This window comes from Puntigrus tetrazona, chromosome 1 (assembly GCF_018831695.1).
Source record: "Puntigrus tetrazona isolate hp1 chromosome 1, ASM1883169v1, whole genome shotgun sequence".
NCBI classification, from domain to species: domain Eukaryota; kingdom Metazoa; phylum Chordata; class Actinopteri; order Cypriniformes; family Cyprinidae; genus Puntigrus; species Puntigrus tetrazona.
Genome location: NC_056699.1, coordinates 1,176,240 through 1,198,739, shown reverse-complemented (window position 1 = coordinate 1,198,739; position 22,500 = coordinate 1,176,240). Strand labels below are relative to the sequence as shown.

The 22,500-nt window shown below is 37.7% G+C and overlaps 1 protein-coding gene across 14 annotated transcripts in view; it reads left to right on the top strand.

Moving 5' to 3' along the window:
- The window catches only part of mbnl2 (muscleblind-like splicing regulator 2), a 64,961-nt gene that overhangs the window by 32,908 nt on the left and 9,553 nt on the right, over nt 1-22,500 (top strand). For 5 of the 14 annotated variants that reach the window (XM_043242651.1, XM_043242661.1, XM_043242680.1 and 2 more), the window contains exons 3-8: nt 10,327-10,491; nt 11,412-11,612; nt 12,822-13,076; nt 17,713-17,766; nt 18,079-18,235; nt 20,203-20,238. In XM_043242651.1, the coding sequence (XP_043098586.1) occupies nt 10,327-10,491; nt 11,412-11,612; nt 12,822-13,076; nt 17,713-17,766; nt 18,079-18,235; nt 20,203-20,238 (868 nt within the window). Of the gene's footprint in view, nt 1-10,326; nt 10,492-11,411; nt 11,613-12,821; nt 13,077-17,712; nt 17,767-18,078; nt 18,236-20,202; nt 20,239-21,736; nt 21,832-22,500 lie in introns of all 14 variants that reach the window. The other 9 variants (XM_043242734.1, XM_043242697.1, XM_043242750.1 and 6 more) reach the window with 9 other exon arrangements.

The window sequence follows — 22,500 nt, the reverse complement described above, 5'->3', positions numbered from 1 at the left end:
TTCTAAATGTTCTTTAATGTTATAACTATGATATTTAAAATACAAAATACTTTATAAAATATCAATTGAACGCAAAAATTACGTTGATTGATATTTATTGAAATGTTTTATGTAAACATATTTGTAGCTATATAATTTCATATTTTTTTCAAAGCTACAAATTTGTTACAAACTCAAAGATATGTAAAATATAAAAATACTTTAAATATTACGTTTAGTACATTTAATATATATATATGTATATATATATATATATATATATATATATATATATATATATATATATAAATAAATATATTTATATATATATAAATATATTTATATATATATAAATATATTTATATATTTTTTATATATATATATATATATATATAAATATATTTATATATATATATATATATTTATATTTTTTTATATATATATATATATATATATATATATTTATATATATATATATATATATATATATATATATATATATATATATATATATATATATATATATATATATATATATATATATATATATATATATATATATATATATTAATGTTTTCTGTAGTGTTTAGCCACACTTTTTGCTTTTATAATTTTAATAATGTATTTTTAATATTTAAATTTTAATATGATTGTAATTTTTTTTAAAAGTCGCAAAACTGAAGAGCTTATTATTCTTGCGTCGAACATTAGAGCACTTTGTATTGTAAACAGCACAGCAGAGAAGTGTATTAGGTAGGTGTCAGACTGACGTTAGTAATATTAACTAAACCATCAGCGTCGGGCAGTGTTTCCCCAAAAGTCTTTCTCACCTCATTATTTGTAATTGCCTTTTCCGCTACGGTGAAGCTCAGTTTGGGGAGGCAGTGATCCAGAAGCAGCTGATCCTGCATCAGACTCTCACTGCAGAGTCCATGAGCTGCAGACGAAATTAACAGGCCCTAATTATTTCCAAACCGTCTTTTATTTGGAGTTGGCATTATTTTCACTGTTTTAGTCGTGCATGCAGATATAGAACGCATAGTGCTGCAGTTAGTGTCTACTTTTACATTTTTGGAGAATAAAATGACAAAATTAGGTTGAAATAATGTGACATTGTCATTCAGTGTAACACGATATTTATGTAAAAATTCGAACATGCTCTTTCTGACTTGCATATTAAAAATATCTAAAAGAATAAGGAAGCATATTACATTTTATTGTGCTTAAAATTAGTAAATAAAATCTTACTGAAAAATGGGTAAAACTGATAGTGGCAAATATATATAAATACTTATATTTATTATTATTGTTATGATTATTATTATTTGAGGTGAAAGTTTTTGTCAGTTTTTGGCTCAGTAAAACAAAAACAAAAATTGCAATTAAATGTAACAGAAAACTGTTTCTTTGGTTAAACCCTTTTTCGACCCATATATGCATTTATGCATTTACTTTTTATTTACATACATAACATGCATGCATATACGCGTAATCTGTCAAAACATGTCCAATTCACTTTAAAAATATAAAAGCTCAGTTAATATTAATTGTATTTATTTTATTGCTTTTTAAATCAATAATTCTATTTAGTAATATTAGTTTTAATATGAGCTTGATTCGATTTAGGCACATTAGTGCTGTGAGAATGTGTTTTATGACAAATATAATAATGAATCATTAAGTTATGCCTTTTATTTATCGGTTGATACGTGACCTGGACACCATTCATGTTGCTCGTTCTGACTTACAGACCAGTAGAAGAATTAGTGTCGATATCTACATTAGATTAGGTTTCACTCTATAAGCTGCTCTTTTAGTTAAAGCAGGAAGTGATGTCGATCATGACGAGTTGGTAAATGGAGCCGGTGAAATGGATCAGAACTCTGGAAGATGAACCAGGAAGCTTCATTCCCGTTCTTCCTTTCTCATCGCCGGCTCTGTCGGTTCAGTTTCTCCTGAAACTCATTGGTGGTCCGTGAACGAGCAGCCACCCAAAACATGCCACAGACACGAGACACCGCCTGGAGCTCCAGCTGTCTGTGTGCAGGAAGCCATGAGAGGGAAGCCAGCTTCATCGGTTGCTGCTCAATCCCATTTTCCCGCTTCGGCAACACAAACACAAACCGACAGATATATTTCCAGGCTGATAGCCAGACATCTAGGGCATGGCCATGTGTCTCTGTTGCTCGAGTGACCAGGAATATTGACAATTTCATTCATTCAGAAGTACTAAAATGCTTATTTAATATTACAATTGTAAAATATAATTTAGTAATAATATTGAATAGTAATATAAAGTACTAATACTAGAATTGTAGTTGTTAAATATGCGTATTTATTCTGAGAAAACACTATAAAATTAATTAAATTGAAACATAACACCTATATATATATTTTAATATGATGTTTAATTTTTTTATTATTTATTTAAATTTATATTAAATTTAAATTATTGTATATAATTGAAGTAATTTAGTTTTTATAATTATTTTAAATGGCATCCCTCTTTGAGTTTGCAGTGAATTCAGCATGATGCTGATTTTGTGCTAAATTGCAAGTAAATTAATTCATTGAATAATTCATTTTAAAATAATAACAACTGCACAAAAACACCAAAAAGATTGAATATTTTTTTGGGACCATTAACCGATATTACTTATACATGTAGTGTGCTGTGAACATAATATTAACTTCTTAATCTTCTTAATTAATCTCTGCAGTAATATACTTTTGGTTAATGCTAATTTCCTAACAGAAATACACCAAAATAGTAATGCATTCAAAATTGTAAATGTACATTGGATCCGAATGGAGAGCTTCGGCCATGTTGGAAACGCATTCATCGAATGTTCGGTTTTACTTTGCAATGCATGACGCTAAAAAAGCGGTTTGCAAACGTCTATTTGGACACTTTGGTGCTTGGTGAGTGACTTACAGTCAGCTGACGTGTTGTTCATGACTGCGAGAAATGTTTGTGTGCGTACAATGAGAGAAACTAGCCTTTATTTAGCTGTAAATACTTGCTGAGCCATCAAGGCCGCCCTCATCAGAAGCAATGCAGCTCGCCGACTGCGCCGCTGGAATAGAGGCCCATTGAGAGACGAATGCAAATGCGTGTGTTTGGGTGTTGAAGGCCACAACTGAGCCTCAATTCTCCTCCTGCTCTGAAAATGGCCCTTGTGTTCGTCTCCCGCCCACCAGTGCTTTTGAGTACGGGCCGGAACGTCGAGGAAACCGGAGTCGAGTCGGATCCGTCGCCGTTTTCAAGAAGCTCAGCGTCAGTTAGATAGGGCCCTATGAATATCGTTTTTCCTTTTTTTTAATGCTTCTGTTGAGTTTAACAGAATGTTTGGGGCCCGTTTATTTTTTCTCAACGCATGTTTTGTTGAGACCAAATTCTGTGTTAATTATCAGTGCTGTCAAACGATTAATCACAGCCAAAATAAAATGTTTTTTTTTTGTTTTACATTATATATACATATATTTGTGCGTGCGCTGTGTATATTTATTGTGTATAAATGCACATGCATGTGTATATATTTAAGAAATCTGTTCTGTTTATATATTAAATATATTATATAATTTATATTAATATAAATATATGCACTTAAATACATCTAAATAGTTTCAACATATGCGCTGTGCATGTGTGTCTTTTATATATACATAATAAACAACGTTTTATTTTGACTGAGATTGGTCACGATTAATTCTAATTATACAAATGCATAAAAACAACTAAATTTATTCCTGCAGTGGCCAGGTTTTTTTTTTCCTTCAGAAATTATGAATTGTGCATTTAATTTTTTCTCGTTATCATAAACCATTTTTTGGCAAAAAAATTGTAGGTTTGTTATTTAAATTAAAACATGGATGAAACGTTTCGCTATTTACGTTTGGAGTAAAAGAGGGAATTCTGGGAATGTTTTATTCGCTATAAATTCTACATACCTTTTCACTTCCATTAAAAACTACATGTAATGTCTAATATAGTTTGTAACTGTGTATAGTAGAGGTTTTTACGGTAGCATTTTTCCAGCCTTTCACTGTAAAAGTCACGGTTATTTTTTACAGTGTGCAGTAAATTCTATTTTTATGACTGGATTCCGCTATTCCACCTACGTTTCCCATATCTTTACACAGAATCTGGGATTCATTTCTGCAGTGTAAGTCTATTATTAGAGACATTAATTCTGCCAGCCAACTTCCGTTTGACCTCAGTTATACCCTAATTAGCATGTTCTCCTAAACGCTAATTTTCTCAAAAATGCACTTGATTTACATGGGTGAGTGATGGGAATTGTTTGGCTTGGGTCTGAGGCACGGATTTTAAATGGGTTAAGTGGTTTTAATCCTAATCTCTCCATGAAATGAGCAGCAGCGTTCCCGGTCCTCGTGGGATGGGCTGTCGCTGATGGTGCTGGTGTTGCCGTGATTCAGGTGCGCCGCTTTGAAACGGCCGAGAGCTTTTAGGGGTTCAGAGCAGTCATTCACAGTAAGTGGAGTTAATCTGTCTAAAAGCTTTCTGGTTACCTGATACCCTCCCGCTGCTCACGACTGATTGAAAGACTTTCTCTAATGCACTGAAACAGCTGTGGTGTGACGCGGCACGTGTGTGTGGTGCTCATGTGAGAGACACGGGTTCAAATCTCATCACCATTATTACCTGTTCACAGCTAAAGGCATCTGTGCATCTCTTTATCATTGTATGGTTTGGTCTGTATCTATCTATCTATCTATCTATCTCAATCATTCTATCTATCTATCTCTATCATCTATCTATCTATCTATCTATCTATCTATCTATCTATCTATCTCAATCATTCTATCTATCTATCTATCTATCTATCTATCTATCTCAATCATTCTATCTATCTCTATCTATCTATCTATCTATCTATCTATCTATCTATCTCAATCATTCTATCTCAATCATCTATCTATCTATCTATCTATCTATCTATCTATCTCAATCATTCTATCTATCTATCTATCTATCTATCTATCTATCTATCTATCTATCTATCTATCTATCTCAATCATTCTATCTATCTATCTATCTATCTATCTATCTATCTATCTCTATCTATCTATCTTCTATCTATCTCAATCTGTCTATCTATCTATCTATCTATCTCTATCTATCTATCTATCTATCTATCTATCTCAATCATTCTATCTATCTATCTATCTCAATCATTCTATCTATCTATCTATCTCAATCATTCTATCTATCTATCTATCTATCTATCTATCTATCTATCTCAATCATTTTATCTATATCATCTATCTATCTATCTATCTATCTATCTATCTCTCATCTATCTATCTATCTATCTATCTCAATCTTCTATCTATCTCTCTATCTATCTATCTATCTATCTCTCTATCTATCTATCTATCTATCTATCTCAATCATTCTATCTATCTATCTCTATCTATCTATCTCAATCGTTCTATCTATCTATCTCTATCTATCTCAATCATTCTATCTATCATCTATCTATCTCTCTATCTATCTCAATCATTCTATCTATCTATCTCTATCTATCTATCTCAATCATTCTATATATCTCTCTATCTATCTCAATCATTCTATCTATCTATCTCAATCATTCTATCTATCTATCTCTCTATCTATCTATCTCAATCATTCTGTCTATCTATCTATCTCAATCATTCTATCTATCTATCTATCTATCTATCTCAATCATTCTATCTATCTATCTATCTATCTATCTCAATCATTCTATCTATCTCTATCTCTCTATCTATCTCAATCATTCTATCTATCTATCTATCTCAGTCATTCTATCTAATCATCTATCTATCTCAATCATTTTATCTGTCTGTCTCTCTCTATTATTCTATCGTCATCTATCTATCATTTGGTTCATCTATCGTTGTATGGTTTTGTCTGTCTATCTGTCTGTCTGCCATTGTATGACTTTATCTATCATTCTATCCATCGATCTTTCTGTCGTTCTATCATTCTGTCTGTTCTGTGTAATCAGCCTCCATAATTTTGTCTGTTATTCCGTCTATCATTTTGTTCATCTATCCAGCTATACGTCTGCCATATGCACCCCGTTTTCTGCCTCGGTTCAAAGTTCTGAGACCGAATCTGAACGGGGAGGCGTTCTGAATTTAGTTCTTCCCCATGGAGGTATGAGACGGGGCCGGTCCAGCGTGAGTCCCAACATGATGACAAGGACACTCATGTCAGAAGACTGTCATTGTCAGCATTCCCAGGAGCTCATCCCGTTAAGCCTCTTTGATCCTGCTCTCTCACTGTGCCATACCCTCGTAATCAAGCCTATTTATTTAAATGGCGCGCAGGAGAGTGAAGGGGCCCGTCGTGACCTACTGTACTTATAATCAGTGCTGGCTAGACCACTCGCCGAGTCACACAGAACGCCACACTGCCTTTCACGTCAACATTTGCTTGATTTTCATGTCAATCAGAGAGATTGTATCCCCACTTTAAAGTATGTTTGTGTCAAATAGTCCCTTGAGCTCAGCAGATTGTGTCGCTTTCTAAATTTTCTGCATTAACGGTTGTGTAACTCATTCGAGGCCACCCCTCGCAAGACTATAAACCCATTTTTCATTACTGTTAGGTATATGAAACCAAACATTGACTTATATTGTTGGCTAACATTGTTAACACGGGGCCTTTGGCAGTTGTTATGTTTGCGTATTCCCTTTGAGGTCAAAATGACTCCAGATGTATTTATTTTTCACTGAACTGGCACACAAAGCGTGAGCGGCAACATCTGGGCTGTGTTTCAATTTCACTCTCAGAAAGCAGACTGGTCATGTCTTTGAAAGCACACGTGCTGACCAGGAGTGGCACGAGAAGTAAACGGTCCGTCTTCGTTAAATGAAAAATACGGCACCAAGCGACAAATTCAATCAAATCTAGAAACGTTTGATCTTGAAGGTTGCAGTTGTTCTTACCCTTCTTCTTTTTCTCTTAAGATGCTGAATGCTAAAGTTAAACTAGTTTGATTGTAGCACTATTGCACAGTCTGTTGAATATAGTTAATAAAGTTTTCACACTGACAGCAGTTTGCAGCAACAAAGTGAAGTGAATCATTCGTTGCAGCATCCTGCCAAACTGAATCGGTTTAGTCAGTGTTTAATCCAGCACCTTTGTTTAATCCAGTTATGTACTGGATTATGTACTTTCAAAAAAAAAGATTTTTATATGCATAGCATTTACAAATTGATGTATATATGTTTAATTGCTATCAGTTTGAGCGCTACGCTGGAATTCTGTGCTCGAATTCAATTCTGTTTGCATATTATTATAATTTTTTCAGTATTTTTTTATGGTAGCACTTTATTCTGATAGTCCACTTTAGACATTAACTTAACTTTGCAACTACATGTCAACTAGCAGTCATAACTAGCTGTCTCGCTGTTAACTAGCTGTCTGATATATTTTGATGGCTCTACAGCGTAATATGAAAAACGTTGCAACTGTATACGCTACTATACTAGCCCTAAACCTAACCGTCACCTCTGAGAGTTAGAAGACATATGGTAGCAAATAATTGAGAATTAGTTGACTTGCAATCGACATATTGTTAAAGAGTTAGTACAATATCTAAAGTAGATGATCAAAAGACAGTGTTGCCTGTTTATTTCAGGACACAAGATGAGCATGCTTGCTTTGAACGCTACCCGTAAACCACGCACTTCTTTTTCTCAATTGTTTTTCTCCTGTATAATGCTTTTTAGCGATGCACGTCGAAGATCGGTAATTCGATCCAGAGCTTCTGGTCATCCTCCATCAGCGCCATTCCTGTCGAGTCCGCCAGTAAAAATACACCTTCGTTATTGAATCAGCGGTCTCCTCTCAATCACAGCAAATCAAACCCATCATACATATTCCAGTACGATCCTTTGCAGAGCACCCGAAAAAATCCCTATAGAGGTGGAAGTCTTCTATCGGGTGTCTTTCACTCCGTCAGCGGCCGCGAGAGTCCGTCTTCTGGCCCGGACTGATTGGCTTTGACACCTCTCAGCTTTTGGCTGGACGGCTGAGCAACGCTGTTATTCCAGCAGGGATATTGATAGCCCCTTTGCACCGGCACCCTGATCCTGCGGATTACAGCGCTGCATATTTGGGAATTTGAGGGTGTTAGGTGTCTAGACCTGTCTTCAGCTTGGCCTGTAATTGATTATGTGTTGGTAATGAATGATATTAGCATCATTTATAGTTCATCCACAGTATTAGACCAATGATTTAGTGGAATCACTGAGATGCTCACCTATATAGGCTTTGATGCGTTAACGAATAATTGAGAGAAAGACTCTCAGTCAATAATATAAAGCTTTTAAATGATTGCAAATGCATCGAATTTAGGGTCCGATTGATCTCCCGAGGTCTCGACTGCATTAACAGAAGTCAGATATCTCTGCTCGGGCCGTTGCGGCGCTCATGCGGTGAGCTGCAGTGAGCTGATTCAGCATTGTTTAACTGCGTGGAGATCATTGAAATGACAGCCGTGCTCCGTTTAGATCTGGTTTTGGGTTATTTATAGCGCACAATCTCCATTGTAATCCGAGTAAGGCAGGATACCTGGATGTCTTGCGCTTTTATCCTTGTTGTCATAAACTACCGTAAGCAAGCAAGACCTCAGATAAGCTGACCGTGCACATTCCTGCCAACGCTTCGGAGATGTTTTTAAGGGATTTGTGACCTCCCTGTAACAATGCAGAGAGCACACACAAGCCTATGTGGGTCATGTCTCTGCTTTATATCCTTGATGAGAACATAATTAAATACGGAATTATGCGATTGGATTGTAGCGAAATATGCACGAAACATTCTGAATGCACTTGCTTTATACAAAGCTTTTTATTTTTGCATTTATGAGGCATCGTGTCTGGTTAGTAATCAGCTTGTGATAGTGTCAGGATAGTTTCACGGTATATGATCTGACAGCACCGATGCTTGTCTCATTTACATGGTGTGTGTTAGCAGAGAATTTAAGATGGGAAAACCTTCATGCCTTTTTAAACTTAGTTTAAATTAAGTACATTTTTGGTTAAATTGAGCAGCTTTGTAATACGTGCATAAAAATGTTCAACTTTTGTATTAATACTTTTGACATTACAAGCAAAAATGCTTGATATTGTTGTGTGTATATATATATATATATATATATATATATATATATATATATATATATATATATATATATATATATATATTAAAGGTAGATTCGTTTAATTTGCATTAAAAAAATTTTTAATTATATATATAATTTTTTTATCATTTTTATGCAAAGTAAACTAATCTACCTTTAAGAATTATTATTAAAACAGCAATATTAATGGTGATACTTGACTTTGCAAGCACTGCTAATGTAAAAAAAAAAAAAAAAAAAAAGGTTAATGCTGTTAGATTTAAATATGTATTTCTTTTATGCAAAGTAAAGCCATATACAATTTTTTAAAATACAATACAGATATACAAAAATACAATGTTTAGACAAAAAATGTGTAAAAACGTAAAACATTATACTTACTTTAATATTTTCAAATTTAGCATAAACATTTACTAATGTTATTAAATTATATGTAATTCTAAAAATGTAAACATGCATAATTTATTTATTATTTTATTTAATTTATTTAGCACAGACCTCGAAATCATCGTTTTATATTTTTAGAAATAGCCTAAAAATGTCTTTAATATATATTAATGCATTTTTATTTGAATCGATGACATCTGTGGTTGTTTTCTTCAGTTCGCTTCAGTCGTCTTGTTTTGCGAGCAGCATGAGCGTGTGATATTTGTGCTCAAGGTTACCGTGGAGATCTCACACCTCCAGCGAGCAGCTGATGCTGTCGAGCACACGCAGGGCGACGCAGCATCTGCAGAGGCAGTGAGATTGTCTTTCTGTGTCTCTGCATGTCCGCAGTATGTGCTACCGCTGCGCTTTTAACCCCTCCTCCACTGTTTCTCACATCCCGGTATCAGTTCGGCCTCCCGTGTCACTGGATATCCTGCAGCGGAGGTTTAATGCAAACTCGCGCTTGACCTTGTGCACAATATTCATCTGACTTTGGCCTCCTTAATAAATATTGCAGTATGAGGCAGGCGTCCTCACTGCATCGCTGCTGCTTGTTTTCCGTATATGTTGTGGTATTGATTTATAAATATTTAGCGAGTAATCAACACGTTTACTGTATATAATGAGTCAAATAGTAAGAGTTTCGATCTGGAAGCCATGAGATCTCTGGCTTTTGCCCGCAGTTGAGACGCTTTTGAGATTTTTGAGTTCTCATTTCAACCGAGATGCTTAATTTTCCCGATCTTTCTTGCCGTAGGGGCGGTGTACGAGAGAAAACTGTAAGTATCTTCACCCACCGGCGCATCTGAAGACGCAGCTGGAAATCAACGGACGCAACAACCTCATCCAGCAGAAGACGGCAGCGGCGATGCTGGCGCAGCAGATGCAGTTCATGATCCCTGGCACCACCATGCAACCAGTGGTAAGACCCATCTGCTCTTCCTCTTGTCCAAATGCATAGGTGACCCTGGACAAATAAAGCAATCTTAAGCCACTGGGGTATATTTGCAGCAAAAGCAAAAAATACATTGTATGACTCAAAATGATTGATTCTTCAAAGTAAAGATTGTGTTCCATGAAGATTGCATTGATAAGAAATTTAAAGGCAGTATTTTTTTATTCCCAATTTTCAAGTTGTTATATTAGCCAAATATTGTCCTCTCCTAACAACACCGGAAAGATCATATATTCAGTTCTCGGACGTTGCAAAAAATTGGCCTTTATAACTGTTTTTGTGGTTCACATGTTTACTTGACTTGAAGGGACAGTGTTTCAAATGTTCTGTAAATGTGCTCGCCCTCAGTCTGTCCATGCAGATGAGTTGTTTCTTCACCGGATTGGATGCTCTGCGGTGAATGGGTGCCATCAGAATGAGAGTGAAAAAAACGTCACAATAATACTAAAAAGTAATTCACAGCACTCCAGTCCGTCAGTTAGCATCTTGAGAAGACGAGCTGAAACAAATCAATCATTAAGACATTTTTAACCCGAAATACGTGTCTGTAATCCAAAACAACTGTGAAAAAGTGGACTTGTCTGAATCAGGAGAGAAATCTGACCAAAGGAAGTGTTATTATGGACTCATGAAATGTCTTAGTAATGAATTTGTTTCTTAAAAAAACATGCAGCTCTTGGCTTCTTCAAGACATTAACTGATGGACAGAAGTTGTGTGGATTATTGTGATGTTTTTATCAGCTGTTTGGATTCTGACGGCACCCATGTTAATGCAGTGTTACATTTCTCTGATGAAGAAACGAAATCAACTACATCTTAATTTTGATCCAATTTTTCTTTTTCTTTGGCAAGTTGCAATTCTTTCATCTTAATTGTCTTCTTCACAGCCTACATTTCCCGTCAGCCAAAGTCTGGGCTCAAACCCTGGACTGAGTTACGCTCCGTATCTGACTCCCATGAGCCACGGCATGGGCCTGGTCCCCACAGAGATGCTCCCCAGCACCCCTGTCATTGTCCCCGGGAGCCCTCCGGTCAGCGTGCCCAGCTCGTCCTCCACACAGAAGCTCCTGCGCACGGACAAACTCGAGGTATGGCCTCACACCGAGACTTTTCATTCATCCAAAATGATTGCAAAGTAAAGGACAAGATGTAGTATAGGCGTTTTACTATTCAAATATGTGCAATTAAAAAAGTATGCATGTAAAAAAAAAATCATAGTGCAATGAAAGGGCCAAAAAAAAAAGATGTCATAATACATTTAAGGGAGCAATGGCCAAGCCTGTATGTAATTTTATTAAAAGACTGTATTCAAAAAATTGTATATATACAAAAAAAAAAAAAAACAGTGTTAATTTAAAATGGACCATATGTGTTTATAGATTAAATGCTTAAATGCTTTTTCTGTCTTGCTTCCAGGCAAAATATCTAAAGACATTCTAGACAAGCAAAAATTATTTTGTTGTTTTCAGAAAATTCTTAAAGCAAAATTAAAATGTAGTTTTCTGTTCGAAGTAAGATTGTTTCGTGTATTCCTATCCTTCTAAGTTTCTAACCCTAACTTGTTTATTTTTTTTCTGAAATTATTATTACTTGTCTAGGAAATAATGTTTGATTTAAGAATTTTTTGATATTTTGGCTGGAAACAAGACGAGAAATTCAGTATGCAGTAAAATAAAATTTAAAAAAAATCATATTTTAAATTGAAGAACAATTATAGACCAAAAAAAAAAGACCAAACGAACAGTATGCAGTAAAACAAAAAATCTGATCCAAATTTAAAATAAAGACCAAGTATGCTAATGTATGCAAGAAAGAAGGCCAGTCAAAATAAAGTAAATTTTACATTCTGAACATCAAATAAATTTAAGTCATTTGGAGATTTTCAAACTTCAACGTCGAAGTACATTTAAAGTTTGTGAAAACCAAAGCTGAATTAATTGTGGAGAAGTGTGAGAAGGAGGATAGAAAGAAGTGTGAGGCATTTCAGTGCAGCACTGCCTCGCAAGATGATCAGCGTGCTTGAAACAATAACAGTTGAAGGTTGTGTGTGTGTGTGTGTGTCACTAAATGTGCGATCACTTAGCAACTGACTGATGTCTGTGATAATAAGAAGCTCGGTTCCTCTGCGGCCCTCCCACACCGAGAGGCTGCCTTTGTTAATATTCAGCTGCGCGTGTTTATTTACGTACCTGTGCTCATACACGAAAGCCTTGAAGCTTCAATGACTCACGCCTCTGTTTGCATATTTCTGTTGTGTTCCCTGTTTGTTTTGTCTGCGCGCGTGGCTCTGCGTCCAGGTGTGTCGCGAGTTTCAGCGAGGCAACTGCGCTCGCGGCGAGACCGACTGCCGCTTCGCCCATCCCAGCGACAGCCCGATGATCGACACGAGCGACAACACGGTCACCGTCTGCATGGACTACATCAAGAGCCGCTGCTCGCGCGAGAAGTGCAAGTACTTCCACCCTCCGGCGCACCTGCAGGCCAAGATCAAAGCCGCCCAGCACCAGGCCAACCAGACCGCCGTCGCAGCGCAGGCCGCCGCCGCAGCCATGGTGAGCCCATCACGCACAAGCGACGTCGAAAACCACATGCATACACTTCTGCGTTTAAAGAGTCATATTGTGTGTTAACGTTTTCAGATTACGCCGCCGCCTGCGTTTAATTGACGGGAGAATTGAATTTAGCGCATAGGCAGTGCTTAGGATTGTGGAAGCGTTTTCTGTGCACGATAAAATCAATTGACAACACGTGCCCGCGGAGGTTGCGACTGAGATATCTGATGATGTTAGCACATTAAATGTGGAGCACTGCTTTATTATTATATAGCCATGACCCATCTGTAGAATCTGGGCGGGGTTGCGTGCCAAATCCCTTATCTCGCCCCCGGAGGAGTTTAGTCCCATTAAACAGGGTGAGTAAAGACAGAGAGGCTGCTTAAGAAGACTGCCGTGTGATAAAAATCACTCTCCCTTCTTATCCATCTAGTATCGCACTGATGCCGTCATTATTAGGAATAGGATATTAATATAATAAGCACAATGGCTTAAAAGCTTCTTTGACTGCGCAAGGTCACAGGCCAGCTAACTTCCCCATTTCTCTGCCCAATGGGAGGCCTGCTCTCCTCAAATCAGTCACGATTAAATTAAGGAGATGGATGACATCTTCATGCCGAACTGACATGAATGCACAGGTTCATTTATTAGCCAAGTGAAGCTGTATCTTGGGTCGCGTGCCAGGCTGTTCTAAGTTCAAGCGGGCGGCGCATTGCAACAGAACTGCAACACTATATGCGATGGGATGTCGGAACCGTGTTGCATCTTGCAATTCGATTATAACGCGTGTGGTTCTGTTGCATCGCTTACTTGCAACCTAGACGGCATTCTAGGTTTTCGTCTACACTGCAAGCGAATGACGTGAGAGTTTTGGCTAGAGAGTTTCGCACTCGCAATGAGTGTGGCTTCGTTTATAAGAGGGCGATCAAGTTTTGTTGCATCTCAATCTTTGCATGTATGCAACGTTAGTGGCGTTGCATTACATGCAATATAGAGTTCAGCTGATGTGTATGGCTTTGATATTAACAGGCGCTATTAAGTATTGTTTAGTTGCGATCCCAGTATGCATGCAATTTTAATGCATCGCCCGCTTGCAGCCTAGAAAATTTTGTTGATTTATGATGGGAGCTTACTACGCTTTTTCTACGCTTGCAAGCAATGCAAAAAACTGCAGCATATGAGTTTTGCTGTATCTTGTCACCATCACAAAGCACAGTATATGGCTTTGATAACAGCAGGTGCCGTCATTTCTGCATGCATGCAAGCAATTTCGATTTTGGTGCATTGCTTATTTGCATTATAGACAGTTTTGGTGATTATGGCAGCATTCTAGTTTTGTCTACAGTGCAAGCGAGCGATGCAACAAAGCAACAGCTCTCCCTTAAAAACCAATGCAAGTGAGCCGATGCATCAAAACCAGTATTGCTTATTTGCAGCGTAGACAGATTGGTTGATTGCATCTTTTTTTTCTACGCTGCAAGACAGCAGTGCAACACGACAAAACTAGACCGCTCCTGTTACAATCAGCAAAACTGTCCACATTTCCAGAGGTGCGATGCAATGAAACTTGATATTGCATGTTTGTAGATAGCTTTGTTTCGTATAATGGGAATGAACTTGTTTTGCTTACGCTGCATGAAAAGAATGTGGTTCAACAACACTAGATCACTCCCATTATAATAAACCGAAGAAGAGGGGTGGTGAGATGTAAGAAAACCTGCAAGTTAGTGATAAATATAACATTTTATTATAATAAAGTAATCCAGTTTTGTTGCAGCGCATTGTTGCATTGCAGTGCAGCTTTCTGAAATTAAAATGAGAGCGATATCGTTTTTTTTTTCTACACCGCACACAAACAGTGTTCTTACAAGAGAACTCCCATTAAAATTAATTAAGCTGCAAGCAGGTGACAAAATGCGACGTGATGTAGTTTTGTCGCATTGCATCGCTAGAAAGTTCTAGCACCGATTATAATGCGCAACTCAGTTTTATTTAGACTGCAGCGAGCCAAGCAACACAAGACAATGTTTTGCTGCTGCTAAAGCTGTATATACTTCAAGCAACACAATGCGACGTGCCAAAGCTTGACATTGTGTGCATGCAGTGAAAGTGAATACGACTTTGCAAGGAATGCAGCGCAGGAAAACCAGATCGCTCCTGTTATTGTCAGTGCTGTTGTCTACTCTGCAGTTTCACAAAGCAATACGACAAATGCGACATGCACGGAAAATATTGTTTCCTTGCAGTTTCATTGATTATAACGGTAAGGATATATATAGTTTGGTGCACGGTGAGCTTGCTGTTTAAAATGAGAGCATAAACGATCGCGAACAACGCGCCGCTATGAGTATAGTTAGTTCGCGTCACTCGCTTGCGGTGTAGACACAGTATTTGGCAGCAAGCTTTCCCGCTTCCACATCTCACGCTGGTGTGGTTTTAGTTTGCCGCGTTTGCTGTCATGGCACTCACACGCTTGGCCTCATTCGTTTTGCTGTTTACTCCATTTTCGCTTTTGCTTTTGCCCTGAACCTTTTGTCTTTTTCCACTGTGGCGTCTGGGTCAGAGGGTGACGCGAGGACAGTATCGGCTCGCCAGCCATAACAATAAAACAAGAGTGAAAATAAAGCCAGGGTTTCCCGAGCATTCAGCGACCTGAGATAAACCGCCAGCTTTGGCTTCAGGGTAAAAACGCCGTTAGCCTTAAGGTGCAATGTCCTTTCCTGATTATGATGTAATGCAGATAACAAAACAGATTTTTTTTTCTAGGGTTCAAACCGGGCCAGTTACTGTAGGAACGCTGAAGCAATCGATCCCAACCCTAGAGAAAGGGTTTAAAGTCAGATGATACAGTTATAGTTTCTTCATTTTCCTGCCTTTTCGTTTCTCTTTGTTTTGTTTTGTTTTGTTTTTTTTCGCCAGTGGAAGGTTATGTAATTCTGTATGATAAATCCCCGTGGGTGGCATATTTATTTTAATGGTTCTCCATGTTGGCGGAGGGGAGCAAAACATTCAGCTCTTGGTTACAAGAATACCTTCAACATGCACAATTAAAGTGCATCTTATTCTGATGTTTACTAAAAGTATACTTTGCAAGCGCTGTTCCTAAACCTACTGATCTTTCTTCCTAGACAGCACTAGACCGTAACGTAAACATGAAGCCAAGACTGTTCCGAAAGATTTGAGCGTTATGCTGCTTTCCAAGATGCCTTGTTTTGCATAAATTCATGCAGCAAATATCCTTCAGGAAGAACTTAATCCCAGAATGTATTGCGACAGGCTCAGTGAAAAAACTTAAAATGACAATCCGAGGAATGCAGGTTTATTTTAACTATCAGTTAAATCATAAAATAGATGGTTTTATTTATTATTTGAGAATGCCGCACATGCAGATTCAGACTATTTGGTAATTAACTATTACAAAACTAAGTTGCTGCCTATGCAGAGCGGTCCAAATAAGTCATACATGCTTGAGAAGGTAGTCAACAATGCAGCTCACTAGGTTTTGGAACAGAGCTCCGTCTGTAAAATGTCTTTTAAATGATGCATTATATTTCCCTCGTACCCTTTTGCTGTAATCTGTGACTTTATTATAAAGAAAAACATGCATTTTTTTCTTTTCCTTTCGACATCCTAGTTCTTTTTGTGTGGCTATTCTGATTTTCGAGCATTTCTGCATGGCCCTCAGCGTCATCTCATTCCAAGCGTCCTTTTTTGCTGCCCGTCATTCCATCTGAGCCACATCTTTACTTCTTATCACCGGTACTTTTGCATGGCATTTTATTGGTGAGGAATATCGCAGCGTGCAACAGTTAGCCGCGTGTAAATATTTAAATGCAAAAAGACATTAAAATGGGCTATGATAAAAAAAAAAATACTCGTAATGCTTTTAAAGGACATAATATAAGAATAAACAGAGCTCCACATTCTGTGATCACTCACATCAGTTGTTTTCTTTTGGTTCCGTGACCTTTACGATTTACTAGCTGGTAAGAAATTGCAACATATTGTGACAGAAACCTATTTTGTCCTTTGGTTTGCTTTTTGCTAAGTGGTGGTAAATGTCACAGCATTTTCTCCGCACGTGTTAAAATCGCCCGATGAGCGTGGCAGAGACGGAAACACGATGCACGGTCGCATTCGCACATTCGGCCCGCGTCGATTGCATACGGTCCGAGTCTTAATGAACGCGACGCTGCGTTCTCGCCGCCGCTAGATGCTAATTGGCCACATGCACACGAAACCCTCGGATACCGGGTGCGTTGTATGCGGCGAGCTTTCATAACACTAATATCTCCGATCCCATCGGCGTGTTTGACTTTTGATTGGTAAATGGTGAGACTCTTGATTTCTGACGCTTTTAACACAGGTATTGTAGATGCTTTGTGCTTTCGTACTAATTCAGAACGTAGTCAAATGTTTCTTTGAGACGAGTTTTTTCGTTTATGTGCATGCCTATTGTTTTGTATGTGGTATTACTGCATTCAGATTATTTTTGTTTTTGTTTTTTTCCTTCTCACCTATTCCACAATGCAATGCTGTCCCCATGATGCACCTCTGCTTGCTGTTACCTGTATGTTAATACGCTTGAATCCCATTGGCCCACTGCCATCATGTGCTCGCTGCCTGCTATTAAAAGACTCAGTCGACTGCCAAAGCAATGAAGCGACCCCTCGAGGCATCTGTAGATCTGGTACTATGACCTTTCACCTTTTGCTTTGCATGTAGCTTTTTTAATGTACTGTAGCGACTCACAGAAGTTTTTAATTTGGCTTCTTTGTTTTGATAGCAACAGTAAAAGTGACATTGTAGTCAATTTTTGAAGAAAGAATGTTGTCGTCTTTCAAAGTAAAGTAGCTTTATTTAGTAAACGTAAGTGCCTTGCTTTAAGTATCTAGCGACCGTCCTTGTGTAAAACGGAGCGATGCAGCTTCCATTCAACATGTGCATGGACGTGCGAGTGCAGAACCTGTTTAACATGGTGCATGTACTCTTTCACGCTCAGGCGTTTCCACACGGAGTCCTGCAGCCCCTACCAAAGAGACCGGCGCTAGAAAAGAGTAACGGGGCCAGCACGCTCTTCAACCCCAGTGTCTTGCACTACCAACAGGCTTTGGCCAGCGCACAGCTCCAGCAGCCCACCGCTGCGTTCTTTCCCACAGGTGAGCGCAAACACACACACACACACACACACACACACGCCCGCACTGCTTTGTATTAATCCCTGGGTCACCCTCTAAACGTTACACCCCTTTCCTCTTCCCTGATCCTGACGTAACGTCGTAACCTAGGCTTGTAATCAGCCACGTGTTTTTTTGGGTTTTTCTTTTGCATGCGGCGTGTGTGCACGGAATACTAATGCATAGCGTTTTTTAGTTTTTTTTATTTAGAAGGGAAAACACAGACGTTATTTCTCGAGCGCTGCTGATTTGAATTTGGACAGCGCTGTCAGGATACTTTGATCTAGAAACGATAGCCTGCCGTGGATTAAATTAGACGACTCGCAGAAAAAGCTTTGATCTGCACGCTTAAATACGTTTACATCTATACAGATACGGCACGCCGATTATGTGTATCTGATTCCCGTCGATACATAATGCATGCGTATGGATATTTGTAGTTTTATATAAATAAGTTAACTAAAATATATGTATAAAAAATGCTTTAATTTAGTTAACTTGATGGGCTAAAATTGAAATGAAAATGAATGGACGTATATCTTTGTAGACGTATACATTAAACCATATATAACTAAAATGACAAACAAAATTTACTATGTAAAAAAAAAAAACACTGATTCAAAATACCTATAAAAGCTATAATAATAGCTCAGTTATTCTAAAATACCACTGCAGTGCTTTATAATTTAGTTAAAAAGACTTGGACATTTGTCTATCACTGAAAAACTGCAGAAATTACACATTTATTTGTGTATAAATGTACTAAAAAAAGGATGCATTTTCATAAATATTATTATAATAATGTAGAAGTAAATGCATTTTAAATTTAGTTGAATGTTTTAAATAAATATAACATTCACCTTCATCATGTAGCTGCCTTTTAATATAGAATATTGCATGCAATCAAAGTTTATTGGGTTTAATAGCCAACATGTGCATTAATCCCGGTGCGTTACAGTAAACAATAGCCATTTATATTCCACCTACTATGGCTCTGTACCTGTAGGCGTACCCGCTGCAGTATTTTTATAACAATAAACACAGAAAAAGCTCCCTCCGTACGTAGGGTCTCGGAGCGAGTCTAATCCCTCGTAGGTGTGTTTTGTCATCACACACCCACATGGTGGTTGTATTTCCTTTTAGCCGTCCTCTTGTGCCCCCGTTCCTCCCTCTTCTCCAGCTCTGGGGCTTTTGTAACAGCACTATGTCTATTTTAACTGTAGGAGTGGCTGTTGGCTCACCGCATGACTCTCTCTGTGTGTGCGTGCGTGCGTGCGTGCGTGTGTGTGTGTGTGTGTGTGTGTGTGTGTGTGTGTGTGTGTGTGTGTGTGTGTGTGTGTGTGTGTGTGTGTGTGTGTGTGTGTGTGTGTGTGTGTGTGTGTGTGTGTGTGTGTGTGTGTGTGTGTGTGTGTGTGTGTGTGTGTGTGTGTGTGCGTGTGTGTGCGTGTGTGTGTGTGTGTGTGCGTGTGTGTGTGTGTGTGTGCGTGTGTGTGTGTGTGTGTGTGTGTGTGTGTGTGTGTGTGTGTGTGTGTGTGTGTGTGTGTGTGTGTGTGTGTGTGTGTGTGTGTGTGTGCGTGTGTGTGTGTGTGTGTGTGCGTGTGTGTGTGCGTGTGTGTGTGTGTGTGTGTGTGTGTGTGTGTGTGTGTGTGTGTGTGGCTGGTTTAGCCCTGTTGCCCTCTTGCTCTTCTCCTACACTGTTTCCCTGCGCTCTAATTTCACCACGCTAAGCTACCGTCCTCTCGTCGGGGCCCTTTGCGAATATTGATCCAGTTTATGTTCCTGGAATACGCTGGGTTTTTACCGGAATGACGACACGGTGGAGCGAGCGATCTATAATGACAAGCTTAATTGGATTTGTATGGCATGCTGAATACTGAATCTCTGGCTCTGTGTCTAATATGTTTTTCTTCCCTATTAACCTCTCTCCACTCTTCACTGCATGGTCACAGGGTCAGTTCTGTGCATGGCTCCTGCTAGCAGCATTGGTAGGTTCCTCCTCTTCTGTCTGTCTGTCTGTCTGTCTGTCTGTGTCTGTTTCCCACCTCACGTAGAGATCGAGTCGCTCTTACAGGTGATTTGAAGCTCGAGAGAAAATATCAGGTCCGATTGGCACCTGTTGATAGACTCTGATCAGTAACCCCATCATGCATCTGGTTTTCGGCTTTATTCTGCTTCTGTTCACCTGCAAGAGCGCTCTGTTTGTTTCAAATTTTCACATTTCTCTTTCTGGGGTTTTGAAATTGAACTTTTTACGTGCATATTTAATATAGTAGTAATTATGTGTATTTTATCTATTGATATGCAAGTTTATTTCTAATTACAGTTATTATTAATATGATTGTTGGTATAATTTACAGTAATTTTACTTATTCATGTTAACCAGTTAATTTTTTTAACATTGTCTGTTATTATTATTATTATTATTATTATTATTTACTGTATAATTATTTATAATATTGTTATTACTATTTATAGTATTATTATTATTATTATTGGAATTCTGTATATTTTATCTAATCATATTCAGTAGGTTTATATGATTTTAAGTAAAAAAATTTGTGGCCATCATAATTATAATTCTATATATTATTTAAATTTTAAAGTTTTTATTATATGTTTATATATTTTTATTATTATTATTTAGCATTTTTGCCAGTGTTATTTTAAAAATGTATATATTTATAAATAATTTCCAAACTCTTAATTATAAAGTAACTCTTTATATTATGTATTTACATATATGATTTATTAAAAATGTATTTTGTTTAATATTTTAATATTATTAACATTGTTGTTATAAAATATTGTTGTTTATATATTTGTGTTATTTTACACTCACACAGTTTACATTTTCTCTATATAATTTAGAAATTCATCTATAATATTGTTTGTTTGTTTTTTGTGACCATTAATTATTATTATGATCAGTTAATTGTTAGAAAGAGTCCTTTATTTGTGTAAAAACACCACAGGCTGCAAGTAACAGGCGCCGTTTCGTCTTGTGTACGTTCGATTGGGAAATCTGATCAGTTTGCTAGAGAACGAGCCCACTCGATCACAAACGATCACAAACACAAGCGGCCGCCGCTCTGCGTAGTTTGTCGTAGACGGCCGGGTCGATAGCTAACAGCTCGTGTAGATCTGCACTAACCGCTCAAGCCAGACTTCTCTGGGCGCAACTGATTCTGCTGTTAAATTTCCTGGAGGTGATTGTAATCAGCCTTTCTCCTCTTCTTTTGTTGTTGTTTTTATCGTTTTGTTTCCCATGCTTCTCTCGCTTTGCATCGTGACTGCATGCCATCTGCTGGTTTAACCTAACGATGGCTCGCTGCTCTGTAATATACACCATTGCTAAACGACAACAAAAAAAATTAATACATTAAAAAAAACAAACTACAAAAACCCTTCCAACCAACCAAACACCTGTTTCCATAATGCTCCACCTACCTGTTCATTGCTTCCATGGTTCCCTTCCTGAAAAAGTACCCATGATGTACAGTGCTACGCCTGCTACTGTCTCTGCAGCAACAACTCCTGCCACAAGTGTCCCCTACGCAACAACAGCACCAGCCAATCAGGTTTGCTCCTTTTAAAAGCTTTCTTTCATGAATCCCTGAGCTCCGAATAAGCACTTCGCTACAAATTCGTTCCGCGGTCGCCATGGCGATCGCTCAATCTCCCGGCAAAAAGCCTCGCTCTTGCGCTCAGACCGGTGCTTATTCAGAGCTCGCACATTGGCAAATAGTAGTTGTGTTGTGTTGCATTACTTTCTCGTTTTTGTTCTGCATGTCCTTGCTTTGTTTTGATGTCAAGATATCCTTCCTCATCTACACGTACACGCGCACGCACACACACACACACACACACACCGGCTAAAAATAGACACTCCTCGCTCCGTTCTAGTCTGATTTCCATGTAGTGGGCCGCGCTGTGTCCGTCTCGGGCTTCGGGAAAGCAGGCGGGAGGTGAGTTGCACTGGAAGCTCGGCTGTAGGAAGGGAATCTGACGTCCGACGAACGCTTAATAATAGAATAACAGCATTAAAAAAAAAATTAAATTTAAAATAATTACAAATAAAAGTAATTATTAATAATAGATTTAATAGTTAACAATTAATAATAGATAATAGTTTTTTTAATTTAATAAATATGTTATTAATAATAATAATAATAACAAATATTATTATTGTATTATTACTACCACTTTAATACATGTTGAACAATTAAATAACAGCATTTTTAGTTATG